The 14,609-nt window shown below is 39.0% G+C and overlaps 2 protein-coding genes across 2 annotated transcripts in view; both read right to left on the bottom strand.

Moving 5' to 3' along the window:
• The window catches only part of LOC136886245 (alpha-tocopherol transfer protein-like), a 58,316-nt gene extending 50,434 nt beyond the window's left edge, over positions 1-7,882 (bottom strand). The window contains exon 1 of the mRNA XM_067158978.2: positions 7,790-7,882. The gene's annotated coding sequence lies outside the window, so the exon portion shown is untranslated. The remainder of the gene's footprint in view (positions 1-7,789) is intronic.
• LOC136886246 (fanconi-associated nuclease 1) lies at positions 3,904-6,928 on the bottom strand. The gene has a single exon (XM_067158979.2). The coding sequence runs from the start codon at positions 6,546-6,548 to the stop codon at positions 4,194-4,196; it is 2,355 nt and encodes a 784-aa protein (XP_067015080.2). The 5' UTR covers positions 6,549-6,928; the 3' UTR covers positions 3,904-4,193.
• Positions 7,883-14,609: the final 6,727 nt, after the last annotated feature.

A 14,609-nucleotide genomic window follows, 5' to 3' on the forward strand; every position in this document is an offset into this window, starting at 1 on the left:
CCATACGACTTTCTGACGTGTCGTGCGAATGAATGCCATCTAGTCCTCATAAGGAGGGGAAAGTTATCCCCTCCACCACCTCCATACCTTGTTCATTCCGTATGGTAACTTTAACGTAACTTTAAATAATACGCTTTGAGTGGCACGTCTTCAAGACGTGTGGTGTAACTAAAACGATACTTATAGACGTGTTACTGTCAGGGTTAATTAAGGTACAGCCCCTGCATTTGTCTGGTGTGAAAAGAGGAAACCACAGGAAACCATCTTCAGAGCTGCCAACAGCGGGGTTTGAACCCACTATCTCCCGAAAGCAAGCTCACAGCTGCTTGATCCTAACTGCACGGCCAACTCGTTCCGTGGTTGTTATTACTGGGGAGGATATTTTCTGGTTCAGCGAGGAAAACCATGACAAACTAGTTAACGTCTAGTACAGTAACATGCTAAAGAGGGTGTTTAGGAGTCTGCTTGTAACTACATAACTTATAACAGGTGCCCTTTGGTATGGGTCACGTATCTCGCATTTGGGTTTGAACCCTACTGTTGGCAGCCATGAAGATGGTTTTCCATGGTTTCTCATTGACACACCTGGCAAATGTTGGGACTGTACCTTAATTAAGGCCATGGCCACTTCCTTCCCACTCCTATTCAATCATCGCTGTAAGACCTATCTGCGTTGGGGCGACTTAACGCAAATTGTAATAAAATAAAATAAAAATTTTAAAAAGTGGCTGCTCTTTTATGACCCAACCAGCATCTGGACTGAAAAGAAAGAAAAAAATTTAAAACTCAACTTTTTCTAGTTTTATGCACCTGTTGATATTGTGAACGCAGCTGTGGCATGGCCGTTTTATACAGTGAAAATTCAGTTGACAGGCCCTGCTCTCTTTAGGAGGGCCCATTTGTTAATTTTTTAAATTGAGAAACCTTGTAAAGTTTCAGTCTTTAATTCAGTCGGTCTCATTTGTGCATACCACTTTTTTTTTTCCTTTTCTAAACAACTGGCTTTACATCACACCGACACAGATAGGTTTTTTTTTTTTGCTAGGGGCTTTACGTCGCACTGACACAGACAGATCTTATGGCGACGATGGGATAGGAAAGGCCTAGGAGTTGGAAGGAAGCGGCCGTGGCCTTAATTAAGGTACAGCCCCAGCATTTGCCTGGTGTGAAAATGGGAAACCACGGAAAGATAGGTTTTTCTTCTAGTGGCTTTACGTTGCACCGACACAGATAGGTCTTATGGCGATGATGGGACAGGAAAGGCCCAAGAGTTGGAGTGAAGCGGCCGTGGCCTTAATTTGCCTGGTGTGAAAATGAGAAACCAAGGAAAACCATCTTCAGGGCTGCTGACAGTGGGATTCGAACCCACTATCTTTCGGATGCAAGCTCACAGCCGCACGCTCCTAACCGCGCGGCCAACTCGCCCGGTACAGATAAGGCTTAGGGCGACAATGGGACAGGATAGATCCAGGAGTTGGAGGGAAGTGGTCGTGGCCTTAATTAAGGTACAGTCCGAGCATTTGCCTGGAGTGGATATGGGAAACCATGGAAAACCATCTTCAGGGCTGCCGACAGTGGGATTCGAACCCACTATTTCCCGAATGCAAGCTCACAGCTGTGCACCCCTAACCACACGGCCAACTTACTTGGTTGTGCATACTTGATTATCACCTCATAGAACTAGTTCCCACAGTAGGAACCTGAACTTAAGTCATTCCTTATACAAGAATAAGCATTCTGTACATTTTAGTCAGAGAGATTGCTTGATTAACAACATGCCATAGAATCTTAATGGTATTGCACTTGACAAATTCCAGTAGTTGTAGAGAGTGCAATTACTGTCTGATGGCACAAACGAGTGCAAAGCCATGAGCTTGGAGGGGAAAGGAGGAGAAGAATGGTAAAGACTTTAATATTAACCTCAGTCTCCATTTACTTTGGTGTAATGTGTTCTCTGTCTTACGTTATGGTGCCGAGACCTGGACCCAGACCCTAACAAAAACCCCACACACAAAAAAAAAGATCCTTCGCGATGTGGTGCTACTGACACCTGCTCAGAATATCAAGGGTTGGTAGAATATGCAACACCTAAGTACTCTAAAGTACTCTAACACTTCAACAAAGAGCTAAAGGTCATGCACAACTCAAAAAGAAGAAACTACAGTATTTTAGCCAGATTGCTGGAAAACATACATACAGACACCTTTAGTTAGGCTATTCTTATGAGGTAAAATTATAGGAAGGGGAAGCAGAGGGAGAAGAAGCATGGTATGGACTCAGTACCCCAACTCTTTTCCAGTTGCTGAGAACAGGAATCAGATCGCCCTGATGACAGCTGGTATCCAATAAGGATATGGTACAAAAAGAATGACTTTATAAAATAAGAGTTTTCACTTTTAGGTATTTTATATTTTCACTGAATATTTTATAAAGTTGTGCATTTAAGTACCATATCACAGATATCTCTTCCAACATATCATACATCTTCAGAATGGATCTGACCACACAAATATATATATATATATATATATATACACACATTTATTTATGTGCAATATCTTTTTTTTTGGTAAATACAAAATAAAAGGCACTGCCTAAAGGGAGCAGATCAGGGCAAGTCTATACAAGAGTGCTGCACCCTTCCGCACCTCGATGCTCTTTTGTAGCTGGCGGCTAAATTAGTTTTTTACGATACCAATTGCTGAGAAGAAATCTACTCAATTGATCTGGACAGACCTGGCTCGTAGTGACACTCCACTGGCTACATCCTGGTAAGAGCGATCCTGGTAACGAGGACGGCGCTTGCATCGCACTTCATTTTAATAAGAGCCTTGGCCAATTAATTTGTCACACTGCTGGAAATTACACCTATCTGTCTCTAGTTCTGGGAGTGGTGCCACATTTTATACATTTCAGCAAATGGCAGTGGCTGTTGATGTAGGTGGTAAAGAAAATGTCATATGATTTATATTTTCTACTAAAAGAAAATACCGGTAAATGATAACTGGCGCAGTAACACACTGACGCTGCATGCTGTCTCCACTCTTCTCCTCAAGCATCCTATGGCACGGAACACAGTCAGGGCTGCCAACAAAATACTGATACTCCCTGGACGAGCCATAGATTACTCCTAATCAAACTCTGTAACTTAAGTCTATCACTAACAGTGCTTTCCAGTAAACTGGAATCTAAACAATCACTAACAGTAATTTTGTCACAGAAGTAATCTAACAGTCACTGTTAGTAATTCTGCCACAACAAGTAAGTAATCTAACAGTCAATATCAGTCATTTTGTTACCAATAGTAACTTAAGCCTCCCTATCAGCGATTCTGACACCGACAGCAAAAATAATTAAAGTTGCTGCATGACCTAATCCTGTCACTAACTGTTTTCCGACAGTTGCCACTGGGAATTATTAATAATGTTATTGGCTTTACGTCCCACCATCTACTTTGTTTACGGTTTCTGGAGATGCCGATGTGCCAGAATTTAGTCCCGCAGGAGTTCTTTTACGTGGGAATTATTAGGGCAGCCTATGCCCCCTGTAAACGCTATGACTAAGAGTAGTTAATGTTTATCCACGCTGCAGTTAGTGCACTATGCATTTGTTATATTTACAGCCACGTAAAACCAGTATTCACTGAAGAATATATATATTTTTTGCTATTTGTTTTACGTCGCACTGACACAGATAGGTCTTATGGCGAAAGGACATTATTTATGCACACTTTCAGTGAATACGCTATTTATACCATCCATAACCGTGTGGGGCAGAGAACAGTGGAGTAAGGCGAGAGTGAGACAGAAGATAGTGCGACATCAATGTTGTTACGACAACTACCATATATATTTCTAGGGACGGGTTGGTAGGTCCCTAGCCTTGGCAATGATTACACCACTCTCCTACAATGTAAGATTTGTATGATTTACTCTTCAAGATAATGCAATTATACTGAGATATGTAATATACAGTTTTACATTTTTCATTTTTTTAATGCCTATTGTTATGTTTTCTTTGAATATTTTAAAGATGTGCATAAAGTATCATATCACAGATTTTTTGCCAACATATAAGACAACTTAAGTACTGGGCTGACCATACAAAAACACAACACATTTGTTTGTGTGTAATATATTCTTTGGTATACAAAAAAATAAAAAGCACTGTCAAAAGGGAACACATCAGTATCATTATACTGTCTTTCTCTTAACAGTTCGAGTAGAAGCTGAAGCTTTCTTCTGCGTCTTCTTATGACCTACTCTTCGAACAAAACACACTTCAGTGTCAGCACCAATATTGATAAGATAATCTATCCAAACTTTCTGATTTGGAGATAAACTATCTCCTTGCCCCTTAACCTCCACAAATTTACACTTCTCCCTCTGTCCAGGTGTCCACAACACTAAATCGGGAAAACCACTGCTTGCCGTGACGTACGATTTAACCATTCTTTCACACAACAAACTCAAAACGTGCATACCAATACAGTCAATCAGTTCGATGGTTTCCCTCACATTTGAAAAAAGATTCCAATACACAATCGAAAGTTTATCCTTATGTTCATTGTACCTCTGCGTTACCAAGGTCCTGATATCATCAACAGTCCACGACTCCATTTCTGAAAGCCTAGCATCTACAATATCTTTCCGATTAAAGTAAAAGAACTTAGTTTTCAAGTCTAACGGTTGAAACTGATATCTACTTTGGAAAACATCAGGAACAGTATGGTCATAAATTACATCCCAAAAGACAAGTCCAAATAGGCTAATAATAAACTTATTTTCTGCATGCATACCTCTTAAGTAACCTAACTTTTTATAGCGAGAGATAACCAACTCCTCAACCGAGGAATACGTGATACCTTCAGTACTGTCTTCTTGAACGTATACGAGTTTAAAACCCTGTTTGTTATTTTGCAGTGATTTTGCCTCTATCTCATTTACTGCTGGTTCTTCCGGTAGTTCATCGATGACTTCATAAAGATTCAATCTTATTTTCTTTGGAAGGGGCTTTTTCTGTGCTAGGAGTCGAGAACCTCTGTTGGAGAGTGTGCACCGTTGTATTTCGTCAAGTTCTGGATCTTTCAGGGCTTGGATCACCATTCTAGCAGCAGCGAGAGGTCTTTTAATGCGAAGAATCGAGACAAGGAGGTCATACCACAAACCTCTATGTTGTGGGTAATAAATATTTTGTTGCAACAATTCTTTCAGAATTTGAACAGAATCTTCTAGAAATCCATCATCTCTCTTTAACTTCTGTACACTAGCAAACAGAATCCTGGCATATACAGATCCTGCAGTGAAACATCGGAGAAAAGGTGGCAACTTCATAACTTCTTTACATTGCAACTCATCTTGTACGATACTTCTAAAACGAACCCAAGTTTCGTCAGTGAATATCTTCAAGACATCCATGTCTTTCCTAGCAATTACACCAGAGAGCTCATTTTCCATTACAACAGCCTCTTCATATTTCATTAAGGCCTCTTTAGAGGCAAATAACGGCATAGTCTTGACAATATTATAATTCGGATAGATCATTTTACCATTCTCCACATAATTTATATGCAAAGTATTTTGGTAAACGACACTCTCCACGTTGTCATCAGAAGAAAATGGTACAGAGAACAGAACACTGATCCTATGAAACAATTTTCTTGCATCATCACATAATTTTATACTATGTCCCACCAATTTTGGTATTTTTGACTTTATAATAGATGCAGAATCAGTCCCAAGCAGAGTTTTCTGGCTCCTCCCATAGTTAATAAGTGCCTTTTTCATTTCTGGCTTTGTTGTGCCTCCTGCTTTCACACTGAATTCCTTACACAATGCTTTCAGATCGGATACCTTCAACATATCTAACAAATCATCTAAGTCCTCCGACATGATATCTGATGTGACAAAGCCATACGATTCTAACTCATTAAACATGTCAGCCATATTGGGAGCATATTTAATATCAGAGACCTGATGCCATTTATGTTTTCTGTTAAACATCTGGATGTACAACTCTTTACAATGCGATGGCATGTTTAAAAATTTACTAACGACGTTAAGTTCATTGGAATCAATTAAGTGAAATGTTGAACTGTCCCCCAAAACATCCATAAGTAGGTTTGTAAAATTTCTTACTCGATAGCTGAATTCTTCGCACCAGTCCTCGTCCAAAAGTGGATCAAAAATCAGGTTATCATCATCATCATCATCATCAAATTTACGTGCGCTATCAAACAGATTTTTAACAACCGTACATCTCTTAGCTGGTGCTTCAACACCGCTGCTATTCTTTTTAGGCTGAAGTGGTGGAACTTTCATAAAACGAACTGGAGAAAATTTACTAAGCCTTTTGGCTGGTGTTGTTCTACTCTGCTTAGGAGTCTGGGTTTCATTTATTAGACAACTCTCAATACTGGCAAGGGAAGTTCCTGAACCAACAAATCTGCCAGGATGCTTTGTTATCTGCTGTGACAGTTTGATCTGTTTCAGAGGCGACCCAGGGTGACAGTCGCTACTGTCCGACGATGAACTCCTGATACGGCTCATCGTTCTTAAATAATTTTTAGCCTAAGAATGATAAAATGAAGTTCTAGAAGACATTTACTGTTACAATACATTTCCTAGAGATAACAAAGTTTTAAAGAGCCTATCCAAAGAATTCCCCAACATAGAGAAGGAAAAATTTTCATAGCCTCCTTATGAAACTATTTATAAACAATAATTTTTTCTATTCCATCTTCAGAGCAATGAAATTAAACATTTCATACATATAACCTGCCACCATCAGATGTAAAAGACAAGTGCACAACTTATTTGATCTCAAATCCAATGTCAGAGCTTATCACTTCTTTCAATTATGATAAAATGATTAACAACCAATTTAGAAAAATATACTTGGATGTTCAAGATAGGAAAAAAAAAAAAAAAAAAAAAAAAAAAAATTCTATCAACACATATGATAAACAGAAGCAGGCAAAGTTATCACTAAACTTTAGGAGCTCACCTCAATGATAAAAATCAGGCCTAAGACAAACATACTTTATAAAATATGACTATAAAGTTAGGGCCTGCTCTATAAATTTCAAAAATCTTAAGATAATATCAAATAAATCATTCTGAAATAGAGGCGAACTGCTGTCTTTCATAAATAATGCCATTATCTCCAAACATATCTAAACCCTAAGTCCAGATCAGTGGTGTTTGATACATCTGCTATTTTACCTACCAAGAGTAACTTAATAATAAATTAGAAAAGATAAGCCATGTAAATCATACTGTAGTGAGAGAAATCGTGCAAATTAAATCCATTATTCTGAAGAAACTACCTCTCTAAAGACAAAATACAGAAAACAATGCTACCTTTGGAACACACATCATAGCAATTTTTGTAGTAACTGCACTAAATCAGTAAGATTTTCATTCATAAAATGCATGAACTTCCCATGCTAAGCAGAAATACCGGATACAAACGAATATGAAGTCACAGTGTACACAATATAATAGCCTATATATCCTACTGGAACATAAGACTACAATAACTTCCAAAATATAGCATCAATAAAATTGTCAGTACTTTATCCTTCAAAATATTTCCTCTCCCATAGCACTACATTGTTAATCTGTTTTAACAAATGAATGATTACAGCCTACATAATGCTGACAATAGTTCTGCTGAACACCATTGTTAATGACAAAATCATTAATTTAAAAAACAATTATTTCACACCACCTAGTGCAAATAACTACAGCAGTGCAATGCTATAAGAAGAATGATAGCCATCCCTAACCTATTTGCTGGAAGACTCAATCACGAACACTTCCAGTCGCAAGTAGTCAGTTGTAACGTCATTTACTGGAACAATCCAACCATCTGAAACATTTGTAGATTGAGGGCTTGTCTGTATCCAAGGGAAGTCTTCTTGGAGTGCAGGGTCATCTGTCAGGGAGAGTGATGCAGATTCTGTAGTATGTACTTGAACGGCGAACGAACAGCCATCTGGCAGAGGTTTCAGGTTATTATTACACAGCACTAGTTTAAGTAACAGGCTACGCAATGATTGCTCTGTATTAATAAAATACGTGTCACTTACAATAAGTCCAGAGCAGAGTGAAAGAATGTCAAACACAAACTTCTCGATCGGTTTCGAGTCCTTATTGGAAATTATAACAGATACTCTCTTTACTTCGTTCTTTTTTAGAAGCAGCTGGACTCCTTTCATGCATTCTGTTATATAAGAATTTAATTGAGGGTGAATCGAACAATGAACGGGGATACCATAAACCTTTCGCCTCACGAAGATGGTTGCAGGATACAAATCTCGGATATAAATCACGTTATGGATAGCAACCTCAAGAAATTCAAGTAAGATGTCACTAGCTATTTTTTCACTTTCCTTCATTTAGATAAATATCATATTTTCATAGCAACTAGAGAATAACGTAACTATTTCAGTCGTTCAATTCAGCACATAACCTTACTTTAAATCAATATTTGGTAAACAGGCAAAAGCTGAAAGATGTCAACGTAACGACACAGTCTACCAACTTCGCTACGCAATAATCATTACATTACTGAATGTAAACGATTTAAAAGGGGTTCCTGGTATCAATAATCGTTCTATTTAGTTGTATAGTAAGAAGTACTCGTTGGATGAAATATCGGATAATGATAAATCCATAACATAATGATTATGATACATGTGTAGGTAACAGGGAATTATTTACTCCCTGATAGGTAGCAGCAATGAGTATTTATAGAGCAAAAGACGATAAACGAACTGTTTTCTCTGTACAATCGCCCTCTATAGCCCTGACGCTCAACGCATACCCATGTGGTATCTTCTGATCTCAAAACTTGGCCCACCCTGGTAATAGTGAGGGTTGTCAGTCTGCCCGCCCTAGTGATAATGAGGGTTGTCAGTCGGTTCCTTTCATCTGGACACAAGGGGCGCGTATCGTTTAAAAGGCAAGTGAGCACTGTCAAAAGCAAGGTTGTCATATTTTGCGTCGATTATTTAAACATGTTAACATTTAGTTTATTCTAAAGTCAAAATAAAAATATAAAAACTTGATCATGAACCACAGCACAAACCAATATCGCAGAATAATTTGTTTCGTGCTTAACCCGTGCGGTAGTCGCAGATGTTGAAAGAAAGAAAGAAAGAAAGAAAGAAAGAAAGAAAGAAAAACAGGAAGAAGGAATTGGCAAATAAACTCGACAAAGACTAAACTTAAATTGATACCAAAGTAGGCCTATTAAAGTATTAATTTTATGCTGCTAATATCAGTGTCTCGCTTTCAGTAAAGAAAGGAAAAGTACAACATTTTTTTTACAATTTTGTTTTATGTCACACCGACACAGATAGGTGTTACGGCGACGATGGGCTAGGAAAGCCCTACGAGTGGGAAGGAAGTGCCCGTGGCCTTAATTAAGGTACTTCCCCAGCATTTGCCTGGTGTGAAAATGGGAAACCACGGAGAAACATCTTCAGAGCTGTCGACAGCGGGGCTTGAACCCATTATCTCCCCGATGCAAGCTCACAGCTGCGCGCCCCTAACCGCACGGCCAACTTGCCCGGCAAAGGAAAAGTAAAATCACGAACTGGGATAATAATAATAATAATAATAATAATAATAATAATAATAATAATAATAATAATAATAATAAATATCGGGGTATGTAGTTCGGACAGCAAACTTAGATACTTTTAAAACAAATGCATTATTAACCTTACCTCTATTCGTCGTCCTCGCCATTGTCTGCTAGGTGAATTACAAATCTATCTTGGTTGCTATCCGTGTCGTGTTTCATGTACTTCTCCTCTGTCTTAATGGTGCTTCGAACACAAGCAGACCACCTCTCAGGACCGATCGTTCCAGCTCCTTCACGCAGAAGTTGACACACACTAGCACTCAAAGTTGGCGTAACATTATTTTTCCTAACTTACGCCTTCAGCTGAGACCAAATCATTTCTGTGGGGTTTAAAATACAGTGATATGGAGGGAGTCGCAAAACTTTGTGTCCACGTGAGGCTGCGATCTCCTCTACAGCGTACCTTTTACTGATATTGGCTGATTTGATTTCCTGCAACATAACTGCCTTGATGGGTACAGGTTTTGGCACGGGAATGTTATTGTACTCCATAAACTTAATAATGTCCTTAATATTAGTGTTCATGGAAGGAAACCTAATCAGCTGCCGCGAGTGATAGGTTGCATTGTCCATCACGATTACACATTTTCCGTCACGTGGTAGGTTCTCTAAAAATGAGACCTAAACCAGTTTCCGGAAACTTGAGGTGTCATTTCGTCATGGATATCAGATTTGCAGTCTCCAAAGATTTTAGCCGATAAATAAAGACAATTCTCAACCCAGCCCTCATTGCCTCCAGCATGCAATACCATAATACGCTTGCCTCGCGATGTTGGTGCTTTCGTTATGCAATTACAAGTTCCATCATCCCACCCTTTCTTCACAATGTCATGAGTATCGTACCAAGTTTCATCTAGATAGACAACTCTGCACCCCTCGGAATGCAACTTCCGGAGATGGTCTATTCATTTATATCGCCAAGCTTCTATTCTAGCAGATTCCATTACAATCTGTTTTTTCCTCAGAATACGGAAACAAAACCCGAGTTTTATCAACAGCTGTCGTAGAGTAGTTTCTTCATAAGGAAAGCCACGCACATTTTTCAAATGTTTTAACAGTTCCTGTACGGTTGGTGACTTACCTTTAGTAAAGACTGTATATACCTCGCGTCTCACCAAGTCACAACAAAAATCATCAATGTTATTAAAGATAACCCTATTATTACCACACTTTTTCGGAGTTGTAGGTCCCCTCTTTACTATTTTACTTATAGTTTTCCTGTTAAGTTTCAACATTTTAGCTGTCTCAGAAATATAACCCTTGCGAACGTTGTTCTTCATAACGTATTCGTATGCGTTACATACCAGCCGTTGACTTTGCTTACTTAAAGTTTCGTCGCCTTTCTTTTCTGCGCGGAACGACTTCTACCCGGCTGAATATCACTCGCGGACGCGGAACCACTGCTACCCGGCTGAGTACCACTCGCGGACACGGAACCAGTATTACTCGGTCGAATATCACTGTTACTGGTGCTCGGTTGAAGATCGTTTGCGTGCACTGGCAGATTTAATTCAGGATTTTCTGATGCGATAATATCCAGGTGTGATTCCCACGGCCTCCACATTACTGCATAAAGCGAAGTGAAAAGCAACACACGAAGCAAAGAAATAATCCAAAACTTTCAAACAGCGAACAAAGCAAGTGTGAGTTGTCTTAGCTGAAAAAAGAGATTGGCAACAGAGCTGCGAGGATTTCTGAAGGGGAATGCGAACTTCCGTTTTAAAGCCCACTGCCGTCATAAATCACCCCCTGCTAGGCCAGTGAGTGGCCAGGGAGATCAAACGTTTGCCGAACTGTTTGAATACCGCTGGGTACGCGTTGCCCGTCTCAGCTATACTATGACTCTGCTAATACGCCTTCTCATTCTCCCGGTCACACATGCAAACGAGCGAACACGGCGTAGTTACTAATTCAGGCGCGTGGAGCGCTGAGAAGCTGGCCTTAGTCTGCTTGACGAGACACGCTTAGTGATCATTGCTAAGAGGGCTGGTGTAATTTGAGCATGTGTTTACCTTATTTGGCTTGTTTCTTGGGTCGTGAACCGTTTTAATGTTTATGTGCATAATATCGGGAAGTGGAATTTCGTTTCATGAATTTCCTCTCAACTGGCAACACCGTTATAGATGGCTAAATATTATTTCAAGAAAGGATTTCTCGCCAAATTTCAATTCAAGATCATCGAAACGATATGTTTGCCACACCGAATAAATCCACACTTTCACGGTACGTAGGAGATATAAACTGCGAGACTGGAATAACACTCTTAGTAAAGGAGCGCCTCTTAGCAGAAAGTCAGTGCCTAAATGAAGCAGAGAGATTGTGATTGTTGGTAGTCCATCGAACAGAAGATGTTATATGACAAAAACTCGACAACTTCTTTCAGCAGAAATCCAATAAAAACTACTCAAGATGACTGTCATGTAAGTGAAAGTAGAAATCGAATTACCCTAGTCAATAACCTTTTCTGTTTTATAATTTCAGCTGAGACTGCAAAATAAAGGTTACAGCAGCATTTTTCTCTTTAAGAGGCTTTTAGGTACAGAGCTACATACTTTAACACTCAAAACAATAAAGGAAGTCGAAGCTTGCGGTTTTTTCGTGTTGCGCATTGTGAGTGACAATCATAAGACTAATATAGGCAGGATAAGAAGAATGTCTTCTTCAAAACACATTCAACCGAATATCTGTCTTCCTGTTGATAGTGAAGTGCCTCTTCTTGATTTCGACAAATGGCACATTCTGAAAAGTAAGAAATTCGTTACTCAAAAAAATCTATGTTTGATGGTTCCCAGGATATAAATGGTGATTTTATCAAGAAACTGTATCAGATGCAATCAAATAAAACTGTGAAACAGGTTCATTTTTCTTACATGCAAAAACATCGGACCGCGACAGATAATTTCGCGACTGAAGTAATAACAGCCGTAGAATATTTTAAAGACCATTCGTATACAGATATGCAGGATTTTTAAATGCAGATACCACTGTCAAATACAAGTTATCGATAGAAATGATTCGACATGCGGACATCCGGACAAGATGCTTGATTCTTTTGACAAGACCAAGGTGTTCATCAGAGCTAATGGACTTGATTTATAAAAGACATTAAACAGCAGGCTGCAGTACCCATCTGATTTGCCAGTGTGGATTTTGAAAATTATTAATGATTTTGTACCTATCGAAAGCACAACCATTTGTTCATAAAAAATCTGTTGCGTCTATGACTGACTACTTAGTGCCTGTGTTGCGTGATTTTCCTCACATCAGTTGTCCTGAAATTCGACATTCATAGTTATTGAGTGAAGTAATTTGCGAGTGTGCTATTCCGGTATTGTTAATTAACATAGCCAAATAAATAACTGAGATCCGACTGAGATCTTTGAAAAATGTGAATGCGAGAACGCGAAACACTTAAACAGAAAAGTGTGTAAACTTATTTATTTTCTACAGCATTTACTACCTACCGTTAACATTATTTTGTACGGTTTTCCCGCTGCGGAGGGGTGCGTTCTACACTGAATTTTTATTAAGGTGTATGGTGTGATTCGAATATGTTGAGTGATTGGCTATATAATTGAACAGAAATATACAAAACACTTAAGGTACGCTGTAATGAACAATTGTGTTTCAATGCCAGCGAACCAGCGCTCGGTGGTAAAAATGGGAACTAGGCCCATATCGCTCATATTGCTGCATTGGGAAGGCGTATTACGGCAGTTATAGTAGAGGGCGATGTCTGTATAAAATACGAGAATGCATCCTCACTCTGTGTGTGTGTGTGTGTGGCATTAAATAAATAAATAAATATGTAAATTAAATAAGTAAATAAATACATAAATAAATAAATGCGCTCAATTTGGGCAAAATACAAGGTACACTTTAACTCGCACATTTAATGGTGGTAGCCATACAGAGAGATCACGAAGTGTCGTAGGTCAGGGTTTGCGTCCGTCCATGCTCTGTTTATTATGGCCTCGGTCGCAGTAGCGGGGGTTAGGAATTAGAAGTGGGGGGGGTCCTCAAAAAATTATAGACAGCAAAAAGTGCCCCGGATGTGGGGCATATGGTGGGATAGACAAGAACATTGAAAAAACTGCAAAATGGTAAGATTTTTATGCTCTCTGACCGATATTCGAAAGAGAAGTAAAGGTTAGCTGTTTACCAACTAAACTGCGGTAATAAAGCATCGTTTTTTTGAGATTTTGATTCAATACTATACAATAAAACTTTCACCAAAGGAACAATTATACATACTGTATATTACAATTAAATAGAAGTACGGCGCAATAATACAATAAAAACTATTTAATATTTGACTACACATTGAGAAAGTAATAGACGCTAGACATAACTACAACAACTCAGTGAATGAGTGAGGCTGCCAGGTTGACGAACGCGCGCGGCATGTGGGTGAATTACACCACATTGTCCATGAACTTGGCCAAAATATACCCCCTGTTTCCCTTCCTCACAGCACATGCTAGAAATGCGACAACTATCTGACAGTGCTAAACGCCCCACGTTGGGAAAAGCCATTTAATGCACCTGTCCCGGGCTCATCAGGGCACCAATAGAGCAACTCAGTTTCACAAATAAACGTTTGAATGGAAATCTGTTGGATGATAACTTCGGAAATCAATCCCGAGCGTCGAAGTCCATCCTCCCTACTTTCACTGCCTCAATGGTTAACCTCGAGAGCATACGGGTCGATGGTCTGTTCGATAAAAATGGGCACTTAATTTAAATATACTGAAAGTAGGGTGTTCTATAACATGAGAGGAATACACTAACTACTGGAATGAGAAGAATGTTTATTCCCAATTTTAAAACATTAATTTTAATTAACTGATAGAGTGACAAGAATAAATTTTACCCGAGAAAATGCCATATAATTATACGCATAATAAATCAACTATCTGGAGGATGTCTCCACGCCCGTGTCAGTTTGTTTTATA

This window comes from Anabrus simplex, chromosome X (assembly GCF_040414725.1).
Source record: "Anabrus simplex isolate iqAnaSimp1 chromosome X, ASM4041472v1, whole genome shotgun sequence".
NCBI classification, from domain to species: domain Eukaryota; kingdom Metazoa; phylum Arthropoda; class Insecta; order Orthoptera; family Tettigoniidae; genus Anabrus; species Anabrus simplex.